At 63.0% G+C, this 27,450-nt stretch overlaps 2 protein-coding genes across 5 annotated transcripts in view; one reads left to right on the top strand and one right to left on the bottom strand.

Annotated features, from left to right (window-relative positions):
* The window catches only part of LOC116444187 (dedicator of cytokinesis protein 2-like), a 45,599-nt gene that overhangs the window by 13,489 nt on the left and 4,660 nt on the right, over positions 1-27,450 (bottom strand). For all 4 annotated transcript variants that reach the window (XM_032109364.1, XM_032109365.1, XM_032109366.1 and 1 more), the window contains exons 10-28: positions 26,453-26,588; positions 26,120-26,195; positions 25,877-25,956; positions 25,581-25,706; positions 25,371-25,495; positions 24,671-24,769; positions 24,195-24,267; positions 23,997-24,100; positions 21,875-22,064; positions 20,881-20,978; positions 20,660-20,749; positions 20,265-20,365; positions 19,964-20,098; positions 16,877-16,988; positions 16,191-16,261; positions 15,680-15,786; positions 15,378-15,505; positions 14,824-14,874; positions 14,038-14,133 (exon numbers count right to left, since the gene is read on the bottom strand). In XM_032109364.1, the coding sequence (XP_031965255.1) occupies positions 14,038-14,133; positions 14,824-14,874; positions 15,378-15,505; positions 15,680-15,786; positions 16,191-16,261; positions 16,877-16,988; positions 19,964-20,098; positions 20,265-20,365; positions 20,660-20,749; positions 20,881-20,978; positions 21,875-22,064; positions 23,997-24,100; positions 24,195-24,267; positions 24,671-24,769; positions 25,371-25,495; positions 25,581-25,706; positions 25,877-25,956; positions 26,120-26,195; positions 26,453-26,588 (1,998 nt within the window). The remainder of the gene's footprint in view (positions 1-14,037; positions 14,134-14,823; positions 14,875-15,377; positions 15,506-15,679; positions 15,787-16,190; positions 16,262-16,876; positions 16,989-19,963; positions 20,099-20,264; positions 20,366-20,659; positions 20,750-20,880; positions 20,979-21,874; positions 22,065-23,996; positions 24,101-24,194; positions 24,268-24,670; positions 24,770-25,370; positions 25,496-25,580; positions 25,707-25,876; positions 25,957-26,119; positions 26,196-26,452; positions 26,589-27,450) is intronic.
* Positions 5,347-12,211, top strand: LOC116444188 (basic proline-rich protein-like). The gene is made up of 3 exons (XM_032109368.1): positions 5,347-6,901; positions 9,145-9,219; positions 11,761-12,211. The coding sequence occupies exons 1-3, from the start codon at positions 5,376-5,378 to the stop codon at positions 11,987-11,989; spliced, it is 1,830 nt and encodes a 609-aa protein (XP_031965259.1). The 5' UTR covers positions 5,347-5,375; the 3' UTR covers positions 11,990-12,211.

Raw genomic sequence — 27,450 nt, 5'->3', positions numbered from 1 at the left:
CCCGTGGCTGGGAGAGTGACTAATGTTCCCGCAGAGCACTTCAGCCAGTGACCTACACAGGGATGAGTGCGGATCCCTCGGCTCGTGTGAGCCGCCGCTCGCACCAGGACCCGTGTGCCAGTGCCGCTCCCAGAACCCCCAGGCACCCCGCACATGGCCCTGGTGGCAGGGACGGCACCTGTGTCCTCAGCCAGGCCAGCCCAGGGGTCCTGGGGGAGCCCAAGTGTTGTTCAAGCAGAGCCTTGAGCACTGCCGGGAGGGACGGGGTCGGGCACTACAAGGTCCATCAGGGACATGGGGAGCTGGCCTTGGGGACACGAGCCGAGCTGGACCCGTGGAGCGCTGGGAATGTGGCTGGAGAAGGGGCATCTCCTTGCTGGGGACTGCGAGGGCTGAGCGCTGAGGAGGGAGAAGAGCTGCTGGAGCGGAAGCGCTCCGTTGGCACGAGTACAGTCGGATATAAACGGGCCGTGATTAAGTGCCTGCAGGAAATGAGAAGGTCTGTGAGGCTCCCAGAAGCCAGGTTCTGGAAGAGCCTCCAAGAGAAGCGTGAGGGCAGGGCATGAGCTGGCTTTGTGGTGGAGCTTCCTCAGCGAGGAACCAGATTTCGAGTGTGCAAGCTGCCCGAGGAGCTGCTCCAAGTCCTCCATCCTCGAGTCCCACACACGCTCTGATCTGAGAACAAACGCCTCGAGTCTTCCCGGAGCCAAGGTGGGATTAGGCTCTGCTGTGGAGTGATGTGTCATGAGCCTGGCTCCTGCCCCTCCAGCACCTCAGCCTCCAGTGCTGCCCCACTCCATTGCCAGCAGCACCTCTCTGGAGATCAGGAAAATCAGACAAAGGCACTACCTTGCGAGCGGAGCCGGGTCATTCACTTCTCTCCTCTGCAGTTCCAGGAGAATCTGACTTCCTCTCTCATAAATCTCATCTCCTGGCTTCCTGTGTCCCAAGGAGAAGATTTATGTGTCTGCTCTGGTTTTCCCTCTTCCACAGGCATTATCAGGAGGGTGAGGGGGAGGACAGGTGGGGAAAGGGCCAAAGCTGGCAGGTAACTCTCCAGACAAGGCAGTGTGAAGCGGGGCTCTGACCTCTGAGGTCAGCCCTGCACCATCAGAGATGAGTCCCATGATGCAAACCCGGCAGGTTTAGTGCCTCTTACTCACAAAATTCACCATCCATCAGCACTGGCCAGAGAAACCCAGTGCTGGGGGTCTCCAAGGCGTGTCCGTGAGAAGAGATTCTTGATGATTCCTCAGCTCCTGGGGTCACACAGAAGAGAGATCACTCCTAGCTGTGTGAGCAACCAGCAGAACCCGCTGCTGCAGAACTCCATTGTGTCACAGTGGCGTCACCTGCTTTCACCTGTACATCATCGATGGGACCTGCTGTCTGTCCCACCTTATCCCTGCACCTGGAATTCCCATAGGAACCAGTGAAGAAAAACACTCAGACTTTAAAAAATTGCTGAGGTGGAGGATCCACCACTGTGCAAAACCTTTCCTAGCTGTTCCTATGCCAGCTGGCCTCACTTTTTAAGGAAGTTGCCTCTCGGACCTGCCAACACTCATTTCCAGCTGCCGTGAGTGGAGCCTGGAGCTGCCACCCAGAGCCCCATCCTGCGCAGCCTCTGCTCCATGCCCCTCTCCTACCTCTCTGCTGGCCTTTTTCCTTCCTCGCTCTTCATTTTCTCCCCTTTCCTCAGTTTCCCTCTGTGGCCAGGGCCGCGGGATGGTTACGAGCAGAGATGTGCTGGTTAGCTGGTTTTGATCCACTTAATGTGTGCCACATTGCTTTGGGATTATCCTGCTTTCTTCGTTGAAATGTCAAATGCCTCGCAGAAATCTGAGTCTGCTCCGCTGAGGCTTTTACCTCCACTGACCAAACTTGGAACCTCATCAAGCCCGGCAGCAAATGGGTTTGATGAGCCGTGTTCTCCGCAGCCCCACGCTGACTGCGTGCCTGGCTTATGCTTCCGTCCTTCAGAGGGGATTAGTCAAGCTCCAAGCCCATTCCTTGCACGGTTCCAGCCCACCTGCATCCCCCAGACCACCATGTCTGGCTCTGTGTCTCCCTGCCCCACCGACTGGGCTCTCCTGGGGTCACTCTCCACTGACCACTCCAAGGAGGACCCCAATGTCCAGCAGGGCACATCGGAGCAGAGCACCGAGGCTCCTCTTTTGGCCTTGGGAGACAGCACAGATCTCTCCTGGAAAGGAGTAACCACGACCCTGGGGTCCCGTTGGACTGGACGCTGGAAGGGGCTGTGGTGGGCTCAGGACCTTGGAGGGGCTCCAGCAGCCCCAGGATGGAGGCACTGAGCACCACTGCCCAGTAAATGTGCTTGAAGAGCGGCTGGGAAGTGCTGGTTTGACTGGGTGCCAGGTGCATCCGAGATGTCCTTTGGACCCATCGGTAGAGTGGGTTCCTCAGGTTCAGGGACAGTCCAGGAGAGTCCATCAGACAGGGCAGCCCCGAGGTTACACCATCCTGATCCCGTCCCACGGCGGGACTCATTATCCACGCTCGGAGACGCCGGTGTGCTGCAAGCAGTGCCTGAGCACGGCACTAAACCCAACCACAGCACAGAGCAAACGCAGGGATGCGTGGGAGGGTCCTGGCGTGGGTGTTTGACATCCTCAGAGCTGTTCCCAAATGGAGTTGCTCCATGTATAATTTATAGGCTTCCCTTTGTCCTTGTGGCTCGTCTCTGATCTCCCGGCGGTTCGGGAGGCCGAGGGTGCTCCGGCGAGGCCCCGCTGAGTGACAGCGCCGCGTTTGCTGCGCCGGCAGGGGAACGGCCTCGTCCCGCGCTGCGTCAGCCAGGGCTCGGCGAGGTCCCCGTCGCAGCATCACAGGGCTGGTGCTGCTCTTGGACCGTGCCAGCGGCGCTCCTGCCCCATGCCCGGCCCTTGGAGCCGTTTCCCAGCACCGTCTGCCGCACGCTCCCATTAAGGACCCCTCCGGAGTAGGCTGGCCACACGCAGGCTCCTCTGGAGGGCTCGGCTCAGCACGGAGTTGTGGCCAGCAGGTCCCTCTGCCCTCGGCGTGTTGCCCTCCCTGGCACGACCACAGCCAAGGATGCTGCTGGGGATGCGGGCAGAGGGCACCAAGCTCTGGGCACCGGGCATCGCTGTGGCACGACAGAGGTGACCCCACATCTGTGACGGGGCCTCAGGGGGTGGCTGATCCCACGGCCGCGGATATCCCGGCAGGCTCTGCCCAGCCCAGTGTGGGTGCCCCGGGCCAGGAGGGATGTGGTGATGCAGGAAGCGACGACGGGCGCCGCTGGCTCCAGCCCCAGCCAGCTCGCTCCTCGGCCTGTTGCTGTCCATACTAACGAGGAGCCCCATCCCATCCCTCGTCTCGTCCTGCCTCACAGACATCTCCGCGCGTCTGGGCATGGCTCCAAGCTCGGGAAGGGAAGCGCCGGGCGGCTGGGCGGCGCGTGGAGCAGCATCCCGACGAACACGGAACAGGGTGTGCGGAGGCGCCGGGGCGTGCGGGGCCGGGGTGGGCGCAGGGAGGGCTGTGAGAGCTCCCTGCTCCGCTGGGTCAGTGCTCACTGCCGGCGTGGGCAGGCACGAGGCACCGGCACGCAGCGCTTGGAAGTTTGGTTGTTCCGGCACTGGGGACTCCGGGCTGCTGTGCTGAGTCAGCGCTTCGTGCCACCAGGAACCAGGCAAGACAGTCTGAGCCTTGTGTCCGTCCGCAGTGAGGGCAGGGGGGCTGCGGAGACAGCGAGGCTCCCGCTGTCCCAGCGAGGCACTGCGGGAGCAACGGGCTGTGGTCTGGGACGGGGATCACGGGGATGTGAGACACGGGACATGGTGTGGTGCGACAGAGCTGAACCACTGCTCGCCGCAGCTGGAATCTCTGTCTTTGGCTGCGTCCCAAAACGAGCCGCCGGCCTCCCCTGCACCCCGGGACATCCCAGCAGGGCTCCCGGTGTGCCCCGTGCTCCTGGTGCCCGGGCAGTGTGATGGGCCAGGGCAACCGCCGGTGGCCCAGTGGGCAGAGGCAGAGCCAGGTGGGCACGGGGGTGGGCGCTGGGGGTACGTCTGGGATGGGGCTGCGGAGCGGTTCGCCTTGCAGGTGTGGGGAGGAGGAGCCCTGCAGAGCTGTGCGGGAAGCATGGCAGGGACGGGGACAAAGGCAGGGACCAGAATGATGGCAGGGATGAGGATATGGCTGGGTGCAATCCTCACTGTGACCCCGGGTCCTGCCCTGTGCCGCCTGTGAAGTGCTGCCGGTGTCAGTGACATCCCCCGGCCTTGCTGAAGGTTCTTCCTTCTGCTGGTTCTCATATGCCTGAAGCAGCTCCGTGTCCTCAAGCCACTGTCTCACCACTGCTCACAGAACTGGCCCTCCATGCCTGCAGCGCAGCCAGCACCTCTGGTGCCCAGTCTGGCCACAACCCACACATGACAGGTCCCCTGTGCCCCACACACGTCGGGTCCCTGTGCTCAGTCCAGCCACACCCCATACACACGTCCCTGCGTCCATCCGGCCGTGCCTCACTCGTGATGGGTCCCCTGTGTCACTCTGGCCATGCCCTAGGCAGGATGGATCCCATGCCCACTCCAGCCATGTCCCGTGCTGGGTGGGTGCCCCACGCCTTGTCCATCCCCCGCAGAGCCGGCGCCCGTGTGCGGCGGGTGTCCCATGTGCGGCAGGTGCCCCGTGTCCGTCCGTCCCTCACGGGAGCCCCTTGCCCTGGCCCCTGCCCTGCCCTCCCGCTGCCCGCGCACGAGGCACCAGCCCCGGCGAGGCAGAGCTATTTTTAACAGCTGCTTCTGCTTGATTTGAGCTGTGAACTCGGAACGTGTTTATGCTAAAGGGGTTTCTTTTCCCTTCTCCCTTTGTGCTGAGGAGGCAGCGCCGCAGATCAAAGCCTGTCTCTTCGCGTTTGGTGATGGTGGGCTGGGAGGGAGCCGAGGCGGGAGAGGCCGGCAGTTCCACGGGGACACTTGTGTCCTCGGGGGCCGCGGTGGCGTGGCCGGGTCTGACGCACCTCTCTTTGTCCCCGCAGGTCCGGGAACTATGGGCGGGCACGGCCGGCACCGGGCGGCCCGCAGCGGGCGGCGCTGAGCCCGGGCGGCCGCGGCGGGACGATGGGCTGCGGGCGCCGGCGGGGAGCCGCGGTGCCGGGCAGGGCTGTCGGGGCGGCGTGCCGGGGGCTGTAGGGCCGGGCGGCGGGCAGCATGCCCTGCGGCCCCTCGCCCACCTCCCGCCCAGCATCCCCTGTCCGTGGCGGCGCGGGATGAGGCTGCCCGCCGCCCCAGCAGCTCCGGGGACGGCTGCAGCCCAGGGCTCCGGCCGCCGGCGCTCGGCCCCCCGCGCCCCGCCGCAGCACCCCGGCCCCGCGGCCTTGAGCCATGGTCAGCCGTGAGCCCGTGCCCGGCCCGGCCCCCGCCGGCGAGGGCAGCCAGGAGAAAGCCATGACGGTGCGCTCGGTGCTGCTCAACCGCGACTCGCCCGACATCGAGAGCCGCCTCAAGCGCCGGCGCAACCGCACGCAGCAGGTCCGCTTCAAGGACCTGGTGGAGGCCGGCGCGGGGCGGGAGGACAGCCCCCCGCCCGGGCCCGCGGCCGCCCGCGGCCCCAACACCCCACGTGCCTCGCCGCCCCCCAGGGACCCCCCTGAGCCGGCGGCTCTCCGTGCCTCGCGGCGCAGCTGGCCCCAGGCGCAGCCGGGCTCGCTGACGCTGCCCATGCCCAGGAAGGCGTGCATGAGCACAGCCATCCAGACCTCCCCCAGCCTCCAGAAGCCCTTCCCGGCCCCCCAGCCCCGCAGCAAGAGCGTCTGCGATGTGGCGGGGGATGCGGTACTGCCCGCCGTGGCTAGCGCCCGGTGCCCGGGGGCGGCCGTGCCCACCGCGGCCAGCTGGGCCGTGGCCCCGCGGGCCCCCGGCAGCCTCCCCACCCATGACCACACCGCGGCCCTCGCCCAGCACGCCAAGGTGCGCCGCACACCACCACCGCCACCACCCAGGGACCCCCCTCCCCCTTACCAGGGCACGGCCGGGTGCCCCGCTGCCCGCTGCGCCCCTCCGGTGCAAAGCTGCACCCCCGAGCCCTGCCCGCCGCCCCCAGCCTGTGCCCAGCTCCGCGGGAGCCCCCGGGGCAGCCACGGGCTCACCCCGCGCCCGGCCTCCGTGCCCTGCGGCCAGCCCCGGCCGCCCGCCGAGCAGCGGGGGCTTGGCCGCAGCGACTCGGAGCGGACCCTGCCCTGCGGACGCCCAGCTCCCCCGTGCCAGCCCTCGCCGCACCGCCGGCAGCCCGTCCCCGTCACGGACACCCACGGCCTCCACCAGCCACCTCAGGGCAACCCCCCGCGGGACCCCCCGCCACCCCAGCACCAGCTCTGCGCCACGCTGTGGGGGGGGCCCTGCTGCGCCTCGCCAGCCCCCATCCCACCAGCGCCGGGCTGGCACAGCTCGGCCGCCGCCGCCCCGCCGGAGAAGACACCAGCTGCCCTCGGCACCTGCAGCCGACTCCGCGCCACCGAGCCTGGGCACGGCTGGGCAGGACCCGAGGGGCCCAAGGAGCCGCTGTCCACAGCCCCACAGGGCCCCAGCGTGGGGACACAAGCGGCCGGGTGGGCACAGGAGGCCCCCCGGCACGGACAGCCCTGCCTCGCCGCTGAGCAGCCGGACACGCTGCACCACGTCCAGGACCTTCTGCAGCTGGTGGTGGTGGCCAAGGGGCCGGTGGGACCACCAGCGAGGGATGAGGATGCCCGGATATCTCAGGGAGAGGGCCCCCGGGGGCCCGGGGAGCAGGGGGACCTGCATTCCCAGCTGCAGTCCCTGGAAGGGGTGCTGGAGACCAGCCAACAAACCATCCGGGTGCTGCTGGATGTCATCCAGGACTTGGAGAAGAAGGAGGCGCAGCGGGACGGGTAAGCAGGCAGGAACAGAGTGGGGGCCTGTGGGGACAATGTCACTGGGGGCTGGGGATGTAGGACGAGGGGCCCTGCCAGAGATTTGGATGCTGCTGCCTCGTGAAGGTGTTTCCCTGTGAGAAACTCGGAGCTGCTGCCAATGTACACGTGGCTCCACGTCTTGGTGCAAGGTCTCACATGCCCACGGTGCCTTCCCCATGCCCAGGGATGGGTGCATGGGGTGCAGGTCTGGGGGATGAGGGGATGCTGGGCTCCCACCCAGCTCTGGTGCAGTGGATTTATCCATTGGTCACTGGGAGCAGGGATCTAGTATGTCACATCCCAATGGCTGCCCCATCCATGGAGGTACCTTTGGCACAAATCCAGCGGCCTGTGCCCCTGTGATGGATGTGTTTGCATCCCAGGGAGGTGCCCAGCACACCCATCCTGCCCAGGACCTGCTCCAAGGGGCAGGGTTTCCCCCAGGCAGCATTCCTTGGCCTCCAAGGCTGATTTGCCAAATGAAGCAAGGTGTTCTAGGTCAGCCCACAATGACCTTAAGCTGAAATGCTCCAAACTCATCTCACACGAGGGCAACCAACCCCCAAGAGGTGCCAGTCCTGGCATCTTCCTGTAAAACCTCTGGGGCTTGTTCCTGATGCCCAAGATTGCTGTGATCCATCCGTGGTTTTGGCTGTGAGCAAAGCACAGGGAACATTGTCCCTGTGCCACCCCTGGAGCGCTCAGTGGGGAGGGACCTCTTGGGGGTCTGGGACACCTAAATTAAGACCTCAGCTCCATAAAATGTTACAATCAAGCAAGCAGACAAGATGCCCAGAAACACACCCTGCATTTCCAGGGATAGGAAATCACATCAAACATTATCCCGGTGTCCTTACGCTGCAGAACAGTGCGGCCTCGTTTGCCACGGGTCATATCCCAGGTGCCCACTGTGCACCAGAGCAGAGCCACCAGCCCTGACACATCCTGGCACCGACCACCAGCAACATCCCACAAAAATTTATATATATAAGACATGAAAGACCATCCCAGAACGAGCTCTCCCAGCAGAGGGGTGCTGCTGTGTAACGCCAGAGCCACAGGCACACACACATATACGTACCACATATATATATAAAAGGGCTCATGATCTAATTCAGGTGCTGGCAGAATAAATCCCCATTGCAATGTGAAATTTGGTGCATTAACAGACCCAGTTTCTGAGGGCTGAGAAACCGTGGTCAAGGTCGAGTGACAGGAGGAAGATTTCAACAGGGAAACGCGATGTCTATGTGGGACATGTGCTCTCAGCTGTGCCCCCAAAATCCACAGCACTGAAGAGGCAATGGAGACAGGGAGATGAGGTCCCAAAGGGACCAACAGCATTCACAGGGCCCCTTTCTGACAGAGTAGAAGGAGCCAGGGACCAGCAGGGAACACCTGCCAGCAGTGCTGGGGTGCAGGAGGACCCCAGTACAGCCCTTGGGATCCGGGTGTCTCAGGGCTGGGGTCTGGCACCAGCAGCAGAGACATGTGGGGTGAAGACCCCTTCTGTGGAGAGGGAGGAGGATGCAGCAGCATGAGCATGAGCTGAGCCAGGGCAGGCATCAGCTTAATCCAAGTCCTGTGCACCTTCCTGGAGGAGGATGCTCTGGTACAAAAGCATCAAAAAGAGATAAATTCTGAGTCTGGCGTAGGCTGGAGATTAGTCTGAAGTATCTCCCTGTGCCCATCTGCCAGGGCACTGCTGTGCCAGAGCACCGCCATGTGCCTTGAGCTCCCTCCGTGGCACCATGTGTGAGGAGATGTGTGGTGACTTGGGGGCTGCAGGTGTGGGGACCCTTGGGATGAGGATTGGGATGGGGATGGACGGGGGGGGACACAGCAGGAAAGGTTTGGAGATGCCTCTGTGCCCGGCTCTGGTTTGCTCCCATCAGAGAAATCTGCGAAGCCGAGAGGCACCTGGCCTGGTGTTAATTGGGATCACGTGGGAGGAGAGGGATTGGGATCCCAGAGAGGAAAAGGGATGGGATCCGGGCAGGAGAGGAGATGGATCTCAGAGAGGCAAAGAAGCGGGGATCCAGGAGGAGAAGGGCTGAGATGCAGGGAGAAGTGGATCTGAAGCCCAGGGAGGAAAGGAGCTGGGATCCAGGGAGGAGAGTCCTGGCTGCTGGGCTGGAAGCACAGAGGGACAAGGGGCAGCAGGGGACATGGGCAGACCCAGGCCGGGTCTCCAATCTCACAGCACATCTCTGTCACAGGCGACACTCGTACCGGACTGGGCAGGACATCGCCAACTGCGGGACCTGCCGGGACTGTGCCTGCATCATCTACAGGTGAGGGCCAGCCCTGGCTCCATGCATCCCGTGGGTCCTGCTTCCCTGCACTCCCAGACTTCTCCACCGGCTGTGAGGCAGGAGCAGGGGTGGTAGCCGAGCCTGTCCCCATGGGGACCTGAGGGGTTACCATGTACAGACCACTCATGGGTGTCTGGGCTGTCACTTGGCCTGGATCTGTCCATTCCTCCCTGTGAGGAGCAGCTCCTTCTCCCAGGATCATCCAGGGTGATCTCCATGGAGGAGCAGCAGCTGGAAGGGGGCTGCTCTGGCACGATGGCAGAGCATTTATCTCCTGTAATGGCAATCTATCGGGGAAGCCTCGCTAGCGGCTGGTGCGTGGGCTCACTCCAAATCCAGGCTGCATCCCGTTGTCCCTGTGCCAGCTCCGCACAGATGCTGCAGATGGGTTCCTGCCCCTCGCTATGGTTTGGGAACACAGGGCCTGGGCTCTGCTCCACAGCGTTGGCTTTGGGCCAGGGCATGGAAGCCCCTTCCTCTGCTGCACTCTCTCCTCAGATCCCGTTTGGTGTGTGGGAAAAGGCACCTCATGCCCTCCCAGCATCGTCTCTGGGGGAATTGGGAGGGTTGCAGTTTTGCTAAAGCTTTCTGCCCTTCCAGGCACCCCTGGGTGTCCTTCTGTCCCTCTGGCTGTCCCCCCTGCAGTGCAGGTGGCTGGCCAGGTGTGCTCTCATTTTGCTGTTAATTAGGCTGATGCTGTTAGCATGGGGATGTGTAGGACACGGTGAGCTGGTCCCAAGCTGTGCTTCAGAGTGCCTGATCACCGTGGTGCACGTGCGTGCCGCTGCCCTGCCGCACTCTGTGAGTGCCGTGCCTCCTCCTCGGGGCACCTCGGGCTGGGGGTGCCCAGCTGGGGGCCCCTCGTGTCCCTGTGCTCGGCGCCGGTGCTGCCTCAGCGCTCCTGCTCTCCACACACTTGCTCCACACTCCCCCGCTGTAGCTCGTGGGGGACTTCAGGCTAATTAGGCCTGACGAGGCTGTCTCCACAGAGCACGGCAGTGGCACAGATGTCACATCTGGGGGAGGTGGCTCCCCAGCATGGCCAGGCTCCTGCTGGGGACTCGCTGTGGGTTTCGCTGCCACCCATGAGATGAGGAGAGGCTCTGGGGGCACACAGGGTGAGGGAGCAGGGGCAGCACCCCCAGCCCCAGACCCCAGGGATGGCCCAAGGAGGAGATCAGACCTGCCTGCCCCTGTCCCATCTCAGGGTCCCACAGCGGTGCCAACCCCTCCCTGTGTCACTGCAGGGGAGCTGAGGTCCCTCCCTGCACTGCCCCCCCTTATGGTCTGCACCCCTCACCCTTTTTGCTAGAAACGGCTGGGACACTCCTTGTCCTCACAAGGGGAGGTGACAGGAGGTGACAGGAGGTGCCAGCGTGCCGGGGGCTCGCGGGGCGCTCCCCGTGTGCGGGGCGGCTGCACCACGTGCGTGTTCCTGGGCACACGCTGCGGCACCTCGCTGATCCGATGGGACATGCCTGGTGTGAGGAGATTGACGTGTTTTCCGTGTGAGGGAACATCGCAGCACGCGGCTGCCAGCAGCCAGCCTGCGCCACAGGGTGCTGCGGGGACACTGGGGGCTGCGGGGACACCAGAGGCTGGAAGGACATTGGGGGCTGCAGGGACACTGGAAGCTGTGGGGACAGCAAGGACTGGAGGAGACAGCAAGAGCTGCAGGGACCTGGACCTGTGGGGACACTGAAGGCCTCAGCATTGTCAGGAAGCCTGAGAGCTGCGATGGGGGGCACAGTCCCCCTCACCTACCCAGATCCAAGGCACCCTAATTCCTGCCTCGCCAGCCGTGGGATGGGCAGCAGCAGAGCCTTGCATGCTGTCACCACTTCTCGATGCTGCAGCTGCCCTCAGCCATGGCACCTGGGACACACAACCCCTCTCCAGAGGGTTCATTGCTAACAGGGGTCCCACAGACCCCCAGCTCACTCCCCCACCTCAGCACTGGTCCCTAGCCGGGCCAGTGTCCAGCTCCTGCCGGCCACACACAAAGCCGTGGTATTGTCAGTGGGGTTGGATACAGAGGGGGGAGCAGAAGGATGGGGCAGGGGAGGCAGCTGAGAAGGACCCACCCCAAAAGACCCCTGGCCATCAGATCAGGCTGATACTGGTCCATCCCTCCCCAGAAGCGAGCCCTAGATGTCCGGCACAGCCATTTGATGCCAGATGCCCTGTGGGATGGGGTGGCTCTTTGGGAGGGATCCAGCCCTGGACCACCCCCCTCACAGCGCACAGGCGGTAGGCAGGGGCTGTCTGAAGGCACGCACAGCAGGATGTCCCCTCACAGGGGTGCACAGTGACCCCGGGAATTCCGGCCATGTCCCTGTGCCACCCAGGGAGTGCAGCAGGGCTCCGCTCTGGGGGACGTGCCCTGGATGGATGAGCTCCCCGGGGGCTGCGTTTGGGGTGGCGGGGGCACGCAGGCAGCGGGGCAGAGCGCTGTGGCAGGTGGGGGCTGTGACAAGGGGATGCCATGGTACCCCCTGACGCCGTCCCCGCGTGCCGCAGCGTGGAGCACGATTTCCGGCAGCAGGAAGGCCGCTTCCAGCGGGTGCTGAGCCACATCGAGGGCGACGCGGGGCCGAGCTCCCCCCCGACGGCGCCGGGGGCGGCGGGGGTGGCGCTGGGGGCGGCGGGGACCACCTCACCGCCCAGGCAGGAGCCGTCGCCCGTGTCGAGGCTGCCGGCAAAGCTGGACGTGAAGAAATCCCGGCGCAAATGCTTCTGGTTCCTGTGAGCGCGGTGCCCGGTGAGCCCGGAGCACGGGGGCACCGTCCCAGCACTGGCCCCCTGCCCACCTCTCTTCCCTCCCTCCCACGGTAGGGTTTGGGTAGCACCAGCTTTTCTATTTTTAACCATTCCGTTGAACGCGGGGAGCTCGGGTGTGGAAACGGCGAGGGGAGCAGCGACTGTATTTAAGGAGAATTCAATAAATTCCACGGAGACGCTATTTTTGTTACATCCTCTCCCGCCTGTGCACTTCTGTTCTGGGGGAGGATGAGAAATGAGGAGGGGGCAGCGGCTGTTTCCCTGGATTCCCCTCTGTTCGGGGTTCCCTGAGGTACTCCCGCCCACCCCAGGCTCAAATCAGTGCCCACCTGCACCCCACAGTGGGGGCTGCTCACCCATCCCTCCCATGCAGGTTAACTGGGAACACCAGGATTTCCACTGGTCAGAGACAGTGGAAAATGGTCTCTGTGGGATTCTGGCCTGGAGAGAGGAGACCTGTCCCCAAAACCCCCGGGTGGAAGGGTGGGCTGGGCAGGTGCTCTCATGGGTGGGGAAGATGCACTGGCTGATGACAGGGAGATGGGGAATGAGCAGCACAAATATCCCAGCCTCTGTGGGGCTGCCACGAGAGGGAAAATGGCATCAGGGTGCCAGAGTCCCAGAGCAGCACTGGGTGTCTGAGCACACCCTGAGGAGTGCCTGTGGTGGGAGCAGCCACGGCTCTTCCAGCAGGGCCACCGACCTCCGTAAGTGGGACAGCATCTAGCCTCCTCCAAAAGTACTGGCCACCCCCCAGCCATGCCAAGCTGCTGCTGAGGCACAGAGGGGAGGGAGGGGAGGGTGGGCAGGTTTGGCCACAGCTCTCCAGTTGGTCCCCACACCACAGCACCCCAAAGCAGGAGATGTCCACAGTGTGCCAGGGACCCCCCTGGTGCTTGGGGGCTGCAGCCAGGACAGGGGCCCAGGGGCACAAATCCCTTCCTGCCCAGCAGATGGGATGGATGGATGGATGGATGGATGGACACTGTCCTGGTGCGGGCACACGTATTTTTGGTCCTCTCAACCCTTCCCAGCAGCTGGAGCTGCTGAGGCAGCCTGGGCTGAGGGTCTGGGACCCCCGACAGAGGGCAGGGGCTGCGGCAGCAGCACAGCAACCATGGGCGGTGCTGGGAGAGCTGCCAGACGGCCCCTGTGGAGCCACGAGTGAGCGTCGGGAGTGCGGCAGTCAAAGGATCCTTCCCTGCTCCCGTGGGCTGCGCTGCACCACCGTCACCCCCCCCCCCCCCTCGCATCCATCGCTGCCCGGCGCTTTCGGCTCCGGCTGCCCCAGGCCCTGAGTCACAGAGCCTGGGAACGAAGGAGAAAGCAGGATGGAGCCCAGTGCGACCCCGCATGCATCTCCTGCCTGAGTCACGGCTGAATCACATCCCGGCGCTGAGATCGCGGCACAGCCCCGGCGGCAGAGCTGTCGCTCCGGCTGCCCACAGCTCCCCGGGCGCGGCACACAGCGTGGCACGGTACGGCACGGCAATTCCCTGCTCCGGCCTTCCCGAGCACAGACCAGCTCCGCTCATCGCCCTCCCCACGACACAGTGCGGCTCTGGGTCTGCCCCCCGAGCCCCGGCTCTGTCGTCTCCCATCGCTGCTCCATGCGGAGCTCTGACCCACCGCCCTTCCCGTGTGTCCAGCGTGCTCCTCACACGTTCTCGGCGTGTAAAACTGTGACGGTTCACTGGGTCCAGTTCCTTGTTTTCCAGAGAATGCAGCCCAAACCCCTCATTGCTCCCAAAACAGCTTTTCCTGCACCTCGGCCCTCTGCCCACTCCCTGCTACGCTCCCGCTGCTCCAGCCCTGCTCCCGGCACGGCTCCTGCTTTCCTCTGCATCCCACTGGGCACATCCCTGGCATCCAGCCCCATCCTGCTGGGTACCGGCAGCAGGGCCAGAGAGGAGCAGAGCCAGTCACGCACACCCAGACCCCCAAACCAGCGACACCTCGTGCCTCTCTCGTGTGGCCCCAAGGGAAGCGGCGCAGCCACGGCGCAGTGGGACTCACCCTCAGCGGGCTCTCCCGGTCCAGGACGATCACCCTGCGATTGACCGTGTGGAGCAGCTGCTCCAGGATCACCTGGATGTGCTTCTTCACCTGTGCCTGCAAGGTAAGAGGTGTCAGGGCCATGGCAGGGCATGCCCCAGCTGTGGGATTTGTCCCAGCATGGTGTGGCACTGCATGGTTCATTCAAGGGCTGGTGGCATCGGGGTGGCGAGATGGAAACGGAGCCTGATCCAGAACGGGAGTCAGCGAGGCGATGTGCTCCAAATATGGGATTTGGGATCTCTGTGCAGCTTAGCCCTGCACACCTCCCTGGCAAAGTGGCCACTTGGGGACAAAGGGGACAGCTGAGGATGGCTGGGGATGATGGGGACGGCTGCACTGGCACTGGGCAGGCAAAGGTGGGTTCAACACACATGGGGTTGAAGCAGGAGCAGAATCCTCCCCCAAGAGCATCCCACCACCCTCTCCATAAAGGCTACTTCAGGTTTAAAAGTTAAGCCCAAAATGAGACATTTCACCACAATTTTCAAGCTTTCCCTCCCACTCCTGGGCTTCCTGGTGCTGTGGGGATTAAAGAGCCACCTTACCCTCGCAGGACACAGTGTCCAACTCGGCTCCCACAGTGCCAGTCACTGTCCTGCAGGTGCGACACCTGAACCTCCAAATGGCCCCCAAAAGGGACGCCAGAGCAGCCAGGAAGGGCAGGAACAGAGGAAGGCTCCCGAATAGCCAGAGCACAAAGCTCTGTGCATTCCCAAAACTTTGTGTTGCTGCAGGGACACTCACCAGATCCACGTTCCCACGGTCCTTGTGCCGCGCTCGCAGCTTCTCTGCGCTCTGCAATCACCAGAAACAGGGCTGAGACCCCGGGAATGGCCCCAGCCCACCCCAGACAGGCCACATTTGGGCGGGTGGGTGCCCGCCACGTCTCTGCCTCACGTTTGGAACCATCACTGTTCATTTTGGAGTGTGGCACTGCCCAGGAGCTGGCTGGCAATCGCTGACTATCTGCCTTCCTCCCTGCCCTTGCCTTCTTCCTCCTTGCCCTCACATTCCTCCCAGCTCTGCAGAGCCAGTGATGTATCCCCCCACTCAGGTCAGTGTCACCCCTGAGCCTGGAAGCCCCTTCCCCACTCCTGTTGGGGAACCCACCAGAAACTCGCTGAGGTGGAAACCATGAGGTTTTTGCCCCATCCTGGGCAGGTTTCCCCTGGGATGGCAGCACCCACAATTCCCTGGGCAACTACGGTGAACACCAACCATATCCTGGCCAGGAATTGGTGCTTAACCCCACTCAGAGGGGTTTGGTCAGGTCACTGCCCAGATGATTCCTGATTTACCTTCTGGGCCTGGTACAGCACCTCCAGGATGCTGCTGAGCAGCTCGATGCAGGCGTCCTCCTCCTCACCTGCCTGGATCAGCTCCTGCAGGATGGGCAGGGCTGCCTGCAGCACCAGCTCCCGGCACTCTGGGGGGGACAAGGGGGCACAGGGATGAGGGAATTGTCCCCCTCTGTGGAGCCACCCCAGGCATGAGGCAGAGGAGTGGTGCCTGTGCAGGGACTCATCCCCATCCTGTGCCGTGGCCCCTGGGTGAGCTCAGCGAGGGCAGTGCCATCAGGACCCCCCATGTCCCCTCTCACCATGGGACTGGAAGGCTTTGCTGCTGGTGATGTGAGTCAGGGACTGCAGCTTCTGCTTCAGCAGGCGCTGGGGCAGCAGGTTCCCCACAAAGTCCCGCAGTACGGCCCTGTCATCAGGAGAGGAGTTAACCCAGGAGCTTTGGGTTTGGTCAGGATGGGGCTGCTGGGTGGGGGGAGCCCCTCGATGGGGCAGAGCCGTGTGGGGTAGGATGGTTCCACAGGGCAGCCGTGCCCACCACAGGCACTCAGCAGACAAACCCCACCTGAATTCCCAAAATGAACCCAGCTGGGGCTGAGGGTTCCCAGGCTCAGCCCATGCCCAAGCACAGGCAGCTGCTAAAACGGAGCAGAACTCTCCCATTTTTGCACTGGGAAGGGGATCAAGAGGTGATTCCAGATCCCCCTGCCTGCTCTCGCCCTCGGCTCTGGGCTGGATGCAAGGACAGAGGTGGCTGTGGCAGGTGCTGAGTGTGACACGGGGCTGGGGTTGGTGGGGGGACAGGGACCCTACCCCAGCGCGGAGGAGTCAAAGATCCCAAACACATCCTCGAGGATGGAGGGCAGGTACTTCAGGGCTGCTCCCTGCAGAGACACCGGAGAGCTGCCTTCAGACAGGGTCCAGCACCCTCTGGAGCCTCCCTCCGTCTGGGACACCGTGGGTGCAGAGCGTAGCCCCATCCCAGACCCATCCAGCCTGCAGTAGCTCTGCTTCCCCAGCTCCCCGTGCCAGCCTGGTCCCGGATGCAGAGAACGCAGCCAGGCCAGCTCCAGGATGGGGACAACCCCCAGGAACCTTCCCCAGATTTCCCTCTGCAGACTTCAGCACACGGGTGGCCAGGACAGCGTCTGCCCGGTGCCACCGAGCTGCTGACCCAACGCCACGCCACAGCCCCAGTGCAGTGAGGGGCTTTGTGGTCTGGGGCCTCGGGGTGCACAAGGGGGGTCCCCAGGGACAGCAAGGGGCGGTGTATGGGGTGGCAGCTCTGTCTGACACCATGGGGGAGGTGTACACACAGGATGGACAGTGTCACCCCAAAACGAACACAGTGTCACCGTGGCATGGGTGCAGGCAATGTCACCCCAGCACGGGGACAGATGGTGTCACCCCAGTACGGGGACAGCCAGTGCCCGGCCTGGGCACCCTCCCTCCCACCACACACCAGAGCTGAGCCCTCCCAGCACCGCCCTGTGCCCTACCTGGGAGAGCAGCGTGGGACCCTCCAGCGGGGACTCCATCAGCTGGTTCAGGGCGAGGAAGAACCGCTGCAAGGAGCACTGGAACTCGGCCACCTCCTTCCCCTCGTAGAGCCTGCAATGGCCAAGGTCACTGTGCTGTCACCGCGCTGCCACCAGGCCACACACCTTCCCCGGCACCACAAGCCTCTGCTCGGGGGTCACTTGCCATCCCAATTAATGACACTGGTCCATGAATGTTTGGATCCGTGGCTGGATCTAGTGGTGCGCCCTGGCATTATCACAACCCTGGCACGGCCACAGCCTTGGCGCAGCCACTGCCCCACCATGACCACAGATCCACGCACAAAAACCCTTTTTTTAAAAAAAAAGCCTCTTTTCCATGATTCCACAGCCCAAACCCCTCTCAGAGCAGTTCAGCACCGTCCCACTTGAGCAAGAACATCCTGAGCCCTCCAGCCCCCCCTCAGCAGCTGGACCAGAGCAAACCAAATGAGGGAATTTCAGCCTTGGGACGTTCACAGCCCCAGGAAAACTGCAAAGCTGAGGTGTGGTCACAGGAATAAAGTCACTGCAATGGGCCATTTTTGAGGTGATGAGGGAATAACCTCAGGAAAAAATCATCCAGCCACCAGCTATGTAAGGAAATCCTGGAATTATGGACTGGTTTGGGCTGGGAGGGACCTCGAAGCTCATCCAGTCCCACCCCCTGCCATGGGTTGCTCCAAGCCCTGTCCAACCTGGCCTCGCAATCCACATGGACTGTGACAAACCCACCCTGATCACAATTCATTCGGGAAGGGTCCCGTGGTTCCCAGGAAGGGATGTTCTTTTTCCTGGGAAGGGACACCCTGCCCAGGATCCCCTGCAGCCCAGACCATGGTGGGAGCCATGATGAGCAGCTGTGATGGCCTTTGGGGACCCCAGCAATGTCCCCATGGCAGGGGTCTGGGGGGACAATCAGCAGCTGCGGGGTCCCTGGTAGAACCAGTGACTGGTTAGAGGTGGAGGGTAAGTGGCCAGCCCTTGCCGTGGCACTGGGGGACAAGAGAGGGGCCAAGCGGGACTGGCAGAAGCCATGGGCACTGCTGGAGGGGGGTCCAGCTGCAGGAACCGGGGGTCAGTGTGAGGCCAGGCAAGGGGACCACGAGCTGTGATGCTGCAGGTGGCTGTGAGGGGGTGACCCCAGCCCCCCCAGAGGACAGCAGAGCAGACCCCCACACAGAGGGACAATGAGCACTGGCAGGGAAAGTTTTGCCGCCCTCGGTGATGGTTAAAAAGCAGAAGCAGCCAGAGGAACCAGCAGGGAGGAAGCAGAGAGGGAGAGACATCACCACGGTGCCACTGGGGTGCTGGGGGGGCCCTGAGAGGAAACAGGGTGTCCCAAGGTGGAGGACAGTGCCCTCAATCATCCCTGCAGCAACCTGGGCTTCTTACAGGAGCTGCAGGCGCCGCTTGCCTGGCTCCAGCAGCAGCACAGGCAATCCCAGAGCCGGCAATCTGCCGCAACTGACTCTAATTACAACCCAATTCCTGTCGATTACAGCCTGTACAAATTGCAGCACGTTCAGAGCACTTAGAGGATCTGAGGAGCCCGTGTTATTGCATGTTGAGATCGCTGAGATAAAGGGAAGCTGTATAAAATCGCTAAATGTCCTCGGGGATGTCTCTGTTCCAGGCAAACTCATTCACGGGGCTGTTTGCAAACGCGCTGCGTAATTAATTTCTTCTGCCAGGAGTGCTGTGAGCTGGGAATCTGCTCCGTGTCCTCATGCAGGAGGGAGAGACAGGTGCTGGGTGTGATGTTGTGGAGCACCCCAGAGCTCTGGAGCACCCCGGAGCCATGGATGGGACACTGGGAATGGATGGAAGTGGCAAGGACAGACAGGGCTCAAATGGCACGGTTAAGACAGAGCAGGGCAAAGTGAGGTGTGACGGTCCCTGGGGGCACAGGGACCCCAGTCCAGCTCGTCACTGCCAGTGGGAGCACCCACAGGGACCCTGACACATCCTGGGCTTGGGGTGGAGGAGGCAAAACCCTCAAAGCCCCCAAAAACAGCCGCCTGCCGAACCACGGCGCCTGGGAATGGGGTGATCCCGCTGCTTTCGATGCCAGCCAGTGCCCACCCCATGCCCTTGCCATGTGTGTGGGGGGGTCCCTCACTGTCCACCGTGTGTGGGGCCCCTCACTGCCCGTTGTTCCCTCAGGACACTTCAGCTTTCAGTGCCGTGTACGTGGAACGAAAGAGGAACGTCACCGGCTTTTTCTGGTAACACCGATGGTCGTGTTCTGATTTCTGATTTCTTCCTCTCCCACGCCGGCCCAGAGGAGGGTTGTTTGTCCCATCACCCAGATTGGGATGTGAACAAGTGAAACAAGGTCCTGTGGGGACTCTGGAGGTGCCTGGGGGTGCTTTGACCTTTGAGCCGTGGAGACTCCCAGCCGCTCGCTCTGCTCATCACAGGATCACAGCAGGGTTTGGCCCTCCAGCTCCACCCTCCTGCTGTGGGCAGGGACACCTCCCACTGACCCTAACTGGGCTCCAGGAAACTTTCCCAGCACAGTGCCAGCCACGCAGGGGCACGGATGCTCGGGACATTTTGCCATCTCCATTGTGGGAGGATTTTAAGAGCTCATTGGAAACCCCCGTCAGGAGGGGTGGGGTAGAGGTCACTGTGGTGCAGGTTCACTGTGGGGCATTTGGGGTGGCTGAGAGCGATTTGAGCTCTCCCACCCCCGGGGTGGACAGCACTGCCCACCCCACAGTGCACCACCATAGTCCAGCAGCATCCAGAGGATGGCATGAAGCTGAAAATTGCTAGAATCCTCACAGAGAGGATTCACAGCGATGGAGGAGCCTGCCTGGGGACCAGCCAACACCACAGCATGGCCAGGAGTGGTGGGTGCCACCCTGGCTGTCACAGCAGCCAGCACCAGGTGGGTTGGGCTGCCACTGCCATAATCCTGGGACCGATGGTTGGCACTGACACTGCTCCCACTGCGCAGGGACCCCCACAGGACCTCCCTCCCACAGAGCCCACGGCCAGGAACCAGCACTGGGAGCACTGGGAGCCAGTGCCAGCACTTACCGGGCGAAGAGGCGCCGGGAGCGGACGATGAACTTGAAGATGTACTCCAGGGCCTTGAAAGTGCGTGGAAGGGGCTCGCAGGGCTCCCCCCGGCCCGCCTGCTCCACGTACTGCGTCAGCACCGACAGCAGCTTCCTGCGGGGTGGGATATCCGTGGCCAGGGATCGGCCATGGCTCAGTTCCACTGGTGCTCCCAGCATTCCAGCCCCATCCCTCCCTGTACCCACTGTCTCAGCCCCATTTCTCCCGTTCCAGCTGTCCCAGCCCGTCCCTCCCCGTGCCACAGCCCCCAGGAACGCACTTGTAGGCGAGCGTGGCGCTGAAGTGCTGGCGGATGTAGGCCTCCAGAACTGTGTTGAAATGCTGGAACTTTCTGTCGGCCACCAGCCCCACGATGAAAACCTGGGGGCAGCGGGCAGGGGCACGGCTTGGCGTGGGCAGGGGGAAGCCTGGGGACAGCAACAGCCACCCTGACCCCCACCCTGCCCTGGTCCCATCACTGGGGTCACTCTTGTCTTAGTGTGCGAGAAACACCTTTGAATCCTGCTGGGATTGTCCCCCAGAGGGACAGTGTCCCTCAGAACGCAGCCCTGCCCTGTGCTGGGTCACTCAGAGCAGTGAGCCCCATCGCCCCAGTCCAATCACTGCCCACCCTGCACTGGGGAGGGGGCTCAGACCCACGCAGGTCCTGCTCACCAGGGCATCAAACACAAGGGTGTCATAGACATCTGTCTCCGAGTGTTCCATCATGATGGAGAACAGGGCATCCAGCGTGTCCTGGAGGAACTGGGGGGGACATGAGGCCTGTGAGGGCTCAAGTGCTGACCCCAGCATCGCCCAAGACCCAGCTCTGGGCATGGGGGTCCCATGGGTGCAGGAAGCAGGGAGGGAGGTGGGGGAGCAAATCCCAGCTGTACCTTGATGACCTCCCCTCCATCCACGTGCATCAGCTTCTGGAGGTTCCCAGAGAGCAGGCTGGGCTTGGAGCGCCACTTCAGCAGCCCCAGCAGGTTCACTGGGCAGGAGGAGTGGAACAGCACTGACCACTTCACTCACTGCCAGAGCCCCATGTTACTGTCCCCTGGCTCCTCATCCCACCCTCACTGCCCAGGGCAGCCGGGACCCCCTGAACCCTCCACACAACCACTGCTCAGTGCTGAAATCCCCTGATATCAGGGCCATAAAGCACAAACTTTAAATAGGTCGTGGCTGTGGGAGATGAAATTGTGCTGCAGGAAGGGAATTAATGGAGCAGCCTCATCCCCGACCCCTCTGCACTGTACCACAGTGCCCTGGACCCTGCAGCCACGTGTCACCGTGTGTCACATCCCCACGCCACCAGGCCGTGTCCCCTGAGCCCCCTGCACTTAAGCCAGAGCTGGATGAGCCATTCCCATCCTCTGGCCTTGCAGAAGGGGGGAGGAGAGCCTGGCACTCCCATGGGCCCTTCCCCTGGCCAAGGGGGAATGTGTCTGCGCCAAGGGGGAACGAATGTTCTCGGCTGCCCTGACCTGTGCAGAGCAGCCCAGGGCTGGAAGCTCCCCTGAGCTAACCCAGGAATGGGGGTCAAACCAGAGAGCCCCAATTCCCACCCCAATTTCAAAGGAAGGTCATGGAGCCTCCAGCAGCCACATTCAAGTGGGAATTCCACTCGCTGCTGCTCCTCTCCAGAGGATGGCAGCCCCTCAAAGTCCCCAGATCGAGCTGATCCCCTTAGGAACAGCCTCGGCCATTCTGACCATGGCCAAGCAGGAACTGAGCACTCAATGTTCCCGCTGTTTTCAGCTCGCTGTCCCAGCGTGATGGACACTGGAGAGCCAAACATCGGGAAAAGTGTGGTCCAGCGGGTGGGAACATCACCGGGAAGGGCACACAGCCCCGCCTCCCCCACCGTGGGGAACCAGGACTCACCATTCTGGGTCAGCTTGGTGGAGCAGACGAGCGTGGAGATTTGGAAGCTGTCCCGGGTGGACACGGATAAACCGGACGTGGCCCCGCTCACACGGAAGGAGGAGCCGGAGAGGAGCTTCGACTCCGACAGGTTCCGCTCCGAGGGCAGGGACAGGTACGCGCTGGCATCCTCCAGCTTCTTGCTGTCACCCTGCAGGGCACAGCACAGGTCACACCTGGAGCCCCAGGGGACAGGGCTGGGCCCTGTGTGGCCCAGAGGCTCAGTTCTGACCCCATGGCTGGTGGCTCCCACCGTACAGCACCCTCATCCCACCCCTGGTACCCTCTGGCTCCTGGGAGCCATTGGCTCCCCTACATTGACCCCACAAAGCTGCTCCCTGAGGGGATCTGCAGGGACCCTGCTCAGTGGGGACAATCAGCTGAGAGGGACACTGAATCCCAGCCTGTGTCACACAGGGGGGACAGGGGAACAGGCAGGAGAAGAATGATAAAGAGGAGTCTGAGGCTGGAAATTAAACACACCTGAGCACTGCTGCAGGGATGGACACGCAGTGGGACACCGGCACGCACCAGGACAGTGACGTGGAGTGGGACACCACCCCGCTGTCCAGCACAGTTGGTCCCACAGCATCACTGTCACCCTACATCTCCCACCTGTATGGGCATGCCAGGGCCTCCACAGCCACAAACCAGCCTATTTCTGTGTCCTCTACTCTAGGCTGAAAATTTAATCGATGTTCCATCCAGGAGGACTCACTGGGATGACTCTGAACGACCCTTCCCTGCTCGCTGGCCAGCCTGGCACATGGGGGATGACCAGAGCCACCCGGCCCGGCTGCAACTCACAGACATCCATCCTTCCCTGCCTGCAGCCTCGCAGGGTGAAACCCCTCATGCTGAAGGTCGGATGGGGGTGACAGAGCTGTTTGCTGTTGGCTTTTTTCCCCTAGGACACAGACAACGCACAGGAGCCCTGCGCTCCTTCCCAGGGCTGAGCCTGCGCAGGGAAAACCGGCTGGAATTCAGAGTGGCTGGAGATCAAGAGGTCTGAGCAGCTAAAAGCCCATCACTCACATTCCTCTGGCAAGCAGAGATAAAAAGATGAAATAGCTTCTGACTCCCAGAATCCAGCCCCCAGTGTCTGCCGGGAAGAGCTGGAGTCAGCCAGGGAGAGGACAGAGCAGGGCAGGACGTGGTGGTTCAGGAGGGCAGGGACAGCCCTCAGAGGGGAACAGGGACCCAGGAGGGAGGTGTGGGAGGTTTGATCTCACTGCCACAGCCAGCACTGGCACATCCCAAAGGTGCCCAAAGCTCCTGCTGTGGAGGGGACAATCCCCGGAGAGCCAGGGATCAGAGCCAGCACCGAGGGCCATGGCAGCAGTTAAAGAATTTGGGTCTTTCGCCCAAAAATAAAGTGGGGAGGAGGCACGCAGTAAGGATTTCAAATGTGCAGGAGCCTCGGGGAGGAACAGCGCGGTCTGTCCCTGTCCTGGGCAGCCACAGCAGGCGGGAGCAGGCCAGCTCATCCCAAAGAAAGGCAGGACTCAGGCAGGGACGTGGCTCTGCCTGGAGAAACTGTGGTCACGTTGCCAAAACCAGAGAACACTCCCATGCAGCAGCCCAGGAGCAGGGAGGGGCAGGTTACCCCCAGAGACACTGGAGCTCCATGGCCGGGCAGGGACCCCAGAAGGTGCCAACACACAGGGAAGGGCCCTGAGCTCGCCCTGGCAGCGGGGACCAGCTCGTGCTCGTTTTTCCCAAATGAGCAGTGATTTTCCCTCCACTCTCTCGGAGCAAACCCGAGCAGTGCCAGCACTGGTGAAATCGGGTGAAGCGCAGCCACACCACGGGGACGTTCCCTCCCCGTCACAAACGTTTAAATCACCTTTTCCCAAACAAAACTTGTCATTCCAAGGGAGCAGCGCAGGGATTGAAGACATTGTGTGCGGGGAGCCCTCGCCACCAAGGACAGCGGGAACGGCAGGGAGGCACTGCAAACCCTCAGGGACTTTGGGTACGTGCCACCAGCGCGGTGGCTCAGGCAGGGACTGGGACCCTGGCCCCAGAAGTGCTGCTGTCCCACAGCCCCCCCACTTCAGGGGGCTCTGTGGCCCCCCCATACCTTGTACAGCACCAGGTCGTGCTCCCCATCCCGCAGCGTGGTGCCATCGGGGCACATCAGCCTCACAAAGGCCATGGAGAAAATCCGCTCGCTCCGGTCCTTGGCTGGAGGAGACACACAGGGGTCAGAGGGGACCGGGGACACAGCAGTCAGGGAGAGGCAATGCTGGGAGGAAGGCCTGGAGCGAGGGACACTCACAGTCGCTGGAGGAGCGATGGCGGAAGGTGAACCTCAGGTGGGTCCTGTGGACATCCTCGATGGGAACAGCAATCTGGGTGGGAATGTGTGCCAAGGTGAGGGCAGGGGGCATGGGCTGAGCCCCTACCTGGGCAACGTCCCTCTGTGCCCGGACGAGGGCTGTGCTGGACCGTCCAGTGCTGCAAACCAACCCCACACCCTTCCCAGTCAGCCAGCAGGGGCTGTACAGGGCTGCAGTGCCCATTCCCAGGACCACCCTCCCCAGTGCTGGTCATCCTGGGTATCCATCCAGCTGTGACACTGGCAGCATCTCCATCGTCCCTGAGAAGGGACCAAGGACTGCCACCCAAAAAGCCAGCCCCGATGGGGACCCCCTGCAGCAGCAGGGTCCTGCGGTGCAGGAGGAATGAGTGCCACAGCCTGGGGGGGCTGCAGCCCCAGCCCACCCCAGCCCCACACCCCGGGGCTCCCCAGACCTTCAGGGTCTCCATCCAGCGCTGGTGCCGCTGCTGGTAGTAGACAACAGAGCAGTAATGGCTGGTAGGGCTGTCCCCTGCTCCTGCGTGGATCACGTTCTGCCAAGAGGAGATACCTCGAGATCAGCCCAAATCACCTTGCTGGGAGGGAGAATTCCCATCTGAGCCACCCCCTGAGCCGCCCCTGCCCACACCTCCCTAAACGCCATCCCCACCACCTCCTCCAGGCCTGGTGCCACCTCGGAAGGGATACATGACCCTCCCAGGGCACGCCAGGGCTTGGTCCTGTGGATGCAGATGGAGGATGCATCCCTGGACCTGCCCAGCTGGACCCTCAGCAATTCCAGCCTGTTCCTCAGGAGCCAGGCAAGAACTGATGTGAGAACACCTATGGAGAGGCAAGAGCCAGCCTGGAGAGGTGACACTTGGGTCTGACCCCTCCCTGCCCTCCTGCCAGCCTCCAGCTCCTTCCCCTCCTGCCTGTCCTGGGAGGTGGCCAGGAGTTCTGGCTGCTCTCAAGGGAGGACGATTTTCTCTCTATCCCTTCACAGCATTTTCCCATATTTTTATTCTATTCCCAGATCTCTATTCCGGGCAGCTCCAGGGGCTCCAGTGGCCAAAGAGGCTCCTCCAACTGGTTTTGCTACTGGAGCTGGTGGCTCTGCCCGAGGATAGGTGACACGGGGGACACCTGCCGTACCTGCACCACATTTCCTGCCTCGTCACAGACACACACAGTCACCTCCACGTTCTTCTGCGTCTTCTTGTTGCCCTTGTCGAACTCACCCTGCACCAGTGTCAGGTAGATGTCGTTCCTGACATCACCTGGGGGGGACAGCCCCGTCAGCCAGGTCCTGGCACTGTGCTGGCACCCCCAGGGACCCCCAGGATTGTCCCCTCCAACACTTACCCGGCATGATGACCTCCGGGTAGCCCAGCTTGCGAGCCACCGCCGTGCTGCGGTCCACCAGGTGAGGGTAATCCTTCCTCACCTGGCTCAGGTCTCCCCACAGAATCTTCAGGGACACCCAGAGCCCTGCGGGGACCACAGTGATTTTTCAAGGGGTGACAGCAAGAGCTGGGGGGATCCAGGGCCACCAGAGACCACAGCAAGTCCTCGACCCTGCAGGGGCTGCCCCACATGACAGATGGCCCAGGGAGGAGTCTCATGGCACGGGGTGGGCACAGGGGACACGGGGTCTCTACCTTGTCCCTTGTGGTTGATGTCCTTCCCCTCCACCGCCTTCCGGATCATATTGTGAAGGAAATCGCCATCAGCAGCCACCCTGGAAAAGCCACATTTAGGGGAAAAACCTTTTCTCTGATCCGTGCACCTCTTGTCCCCTCGCAGCTGGTGTCCCTGTGCCGGCCAAGCCCTGGAGTGCTGCTCCCTGCCCGCTGCCCCCCCCAGCACTGTCCCCCAGCACTCCCCCTGCCCTTGGGGCTCACAGGTGGACGGGGATGAAGTGCTGCTTGTCCTCGTCGCTGTCACACGTCCCCTTGGTGATGTCGGTGATGTCCATCACTGCAGGGACACAGAGGTGGCACCGTGGCGGGGCTGGCACCCCCAGCCAGTGATCCACACCCAGAACAGGACCGTGGGGGGAGGTGAAGGCAGAGGGGCTTGCGGGGCCAGCCATGCAGAGGTTTGGGGTCTGCAGGCAGGGAAAGGGGACAGTGGGAGCAGCCCAGGGACATCACAGACCCTGGTGTGGTGGCTGGGGGGAGGTGACAGGTGGTGGCACGGGCGTCCCTGGGGGTCTCCATGGAGCCCACCCCCACCTGAGATGCCGAAGGGCCGGCGCAGGCCCGTGCTGAGCTTGCGGCTGTGGCTGTCCCGCAGGTCCATGCGTCCCACGCGGATGATCTGGCACACCAGGAACAGCCGCTCCCGCTTCAGGTCCGTGCTGCCCAGGTCCTGGGGGACAGGGGCTGTGTGACCCTGGCAGCACCGCAGGGGACGTGCCAGCGCCAGTGCCAGATGATCACGGAGTGCCCAGGGCTGCGCAGGGGGAACCAGTGGGCACAGAGGTTCCATGGGTCCCTGTCCCTGTGGGGATAGTGGGCACACAGCCCCCACTGCCCTGGGGGATTCTGTGCATCCCACGAGTCCCAAAGCCCAGGAATGGGGACAATGCTGGGTTCTATGGCCCCACAGGTCACCCCAGGCCAGGCAGCCCGGCGAGCGGGGGACAACCTGGCACGGTGTAAGGATGGCAGGGTGGCCCTGCACCCCAGCTCCGGGGACACTGGGGAGAGGACCGTGTCCCGCGGGTTCTGCCCCTGCGCCAAAACCTTCCAGCGGCGCTGAGGGGAAGGGACAGGGACATGCCACAGCGCGTGGGGACACGTGGGGACAACAGCAGCGAGCAGAGCAGGGGGCGGAGATGGGCGAGAGCCGGGGGGCGAAGTGCTGATGCTGCTCATAAACACTGATTTTCCCGGCTCATTTGCATATCGATGGCTCCGCGCCGTCCCGGGGGTCAGCGCTCCGCTGCAGCCAAAGCGCTGAGTCAGCGGGTGCCGACGGGCGAGGGACGGGCAGGGGGACGGGGCACCCCGAGACCCCCAGCACCGGGAGCGGACCCCGAGAGGCAGCGCCCGGCACGTCCCGACGCCAGGGCAGGGGTCTGCGAAGAGGCTGGGGGTACGCGAGCAGGGGAACTGGAGGGGGTTCGGCTGCTCGCGAGGGGACACAGGGGACCCGAAATGCTGCGGGTGGGGCAGCTCTGCAGGAGGGGGCGGCGGGCGGCAGCAGCGCGGCTCCCCCGAGGTCTGCG

This window comes from Corvus moneduloides, chromosome 5 (genome assembly GCF_009650955.1).
Source record: "Corvus moneduloides isolate bCorMon1 chromosome 5, bCorMon1.pri, whole genome shotgun sequence".
Lineage (NCBI taxonomy): Eukaryota > Metazoa > Chordata > Aves > Passeriformes > Corvidae > Corvus > Corvus moneduloides.
This window is presented reverse-complemented; position numbering and strand designations above follow the sequence as displayed.

What these genes read in the sequence shown, in the direction of transcription:
- LOC116444188 (XM_032109368.1), top strand. Translation starts at nt 5,376, where the DNA reads ATGGTCAGCCGTGAGCCCGTGCCCGGCCCGGCCCCCGCCGGCGAGGGC. An exon ending in AAGGAGGCGCAGCGGGACGG is followed by an intron (nt 6,902 to 9,144) that starts GTAAGCAGGCAG and finishes TCTCTGTCACAG; the next exon opens with GCGACACTCGTACCGGACTG. An exon ending in TGTGCCTGCATCATCTACAG is followed by an intron (nt 9,220 to 11,760) that starts GTGAGGGCCAGC and finishes CGCGTGCCGCAG; the next exon opens with CGTGGAGCACGATTTCCGGC.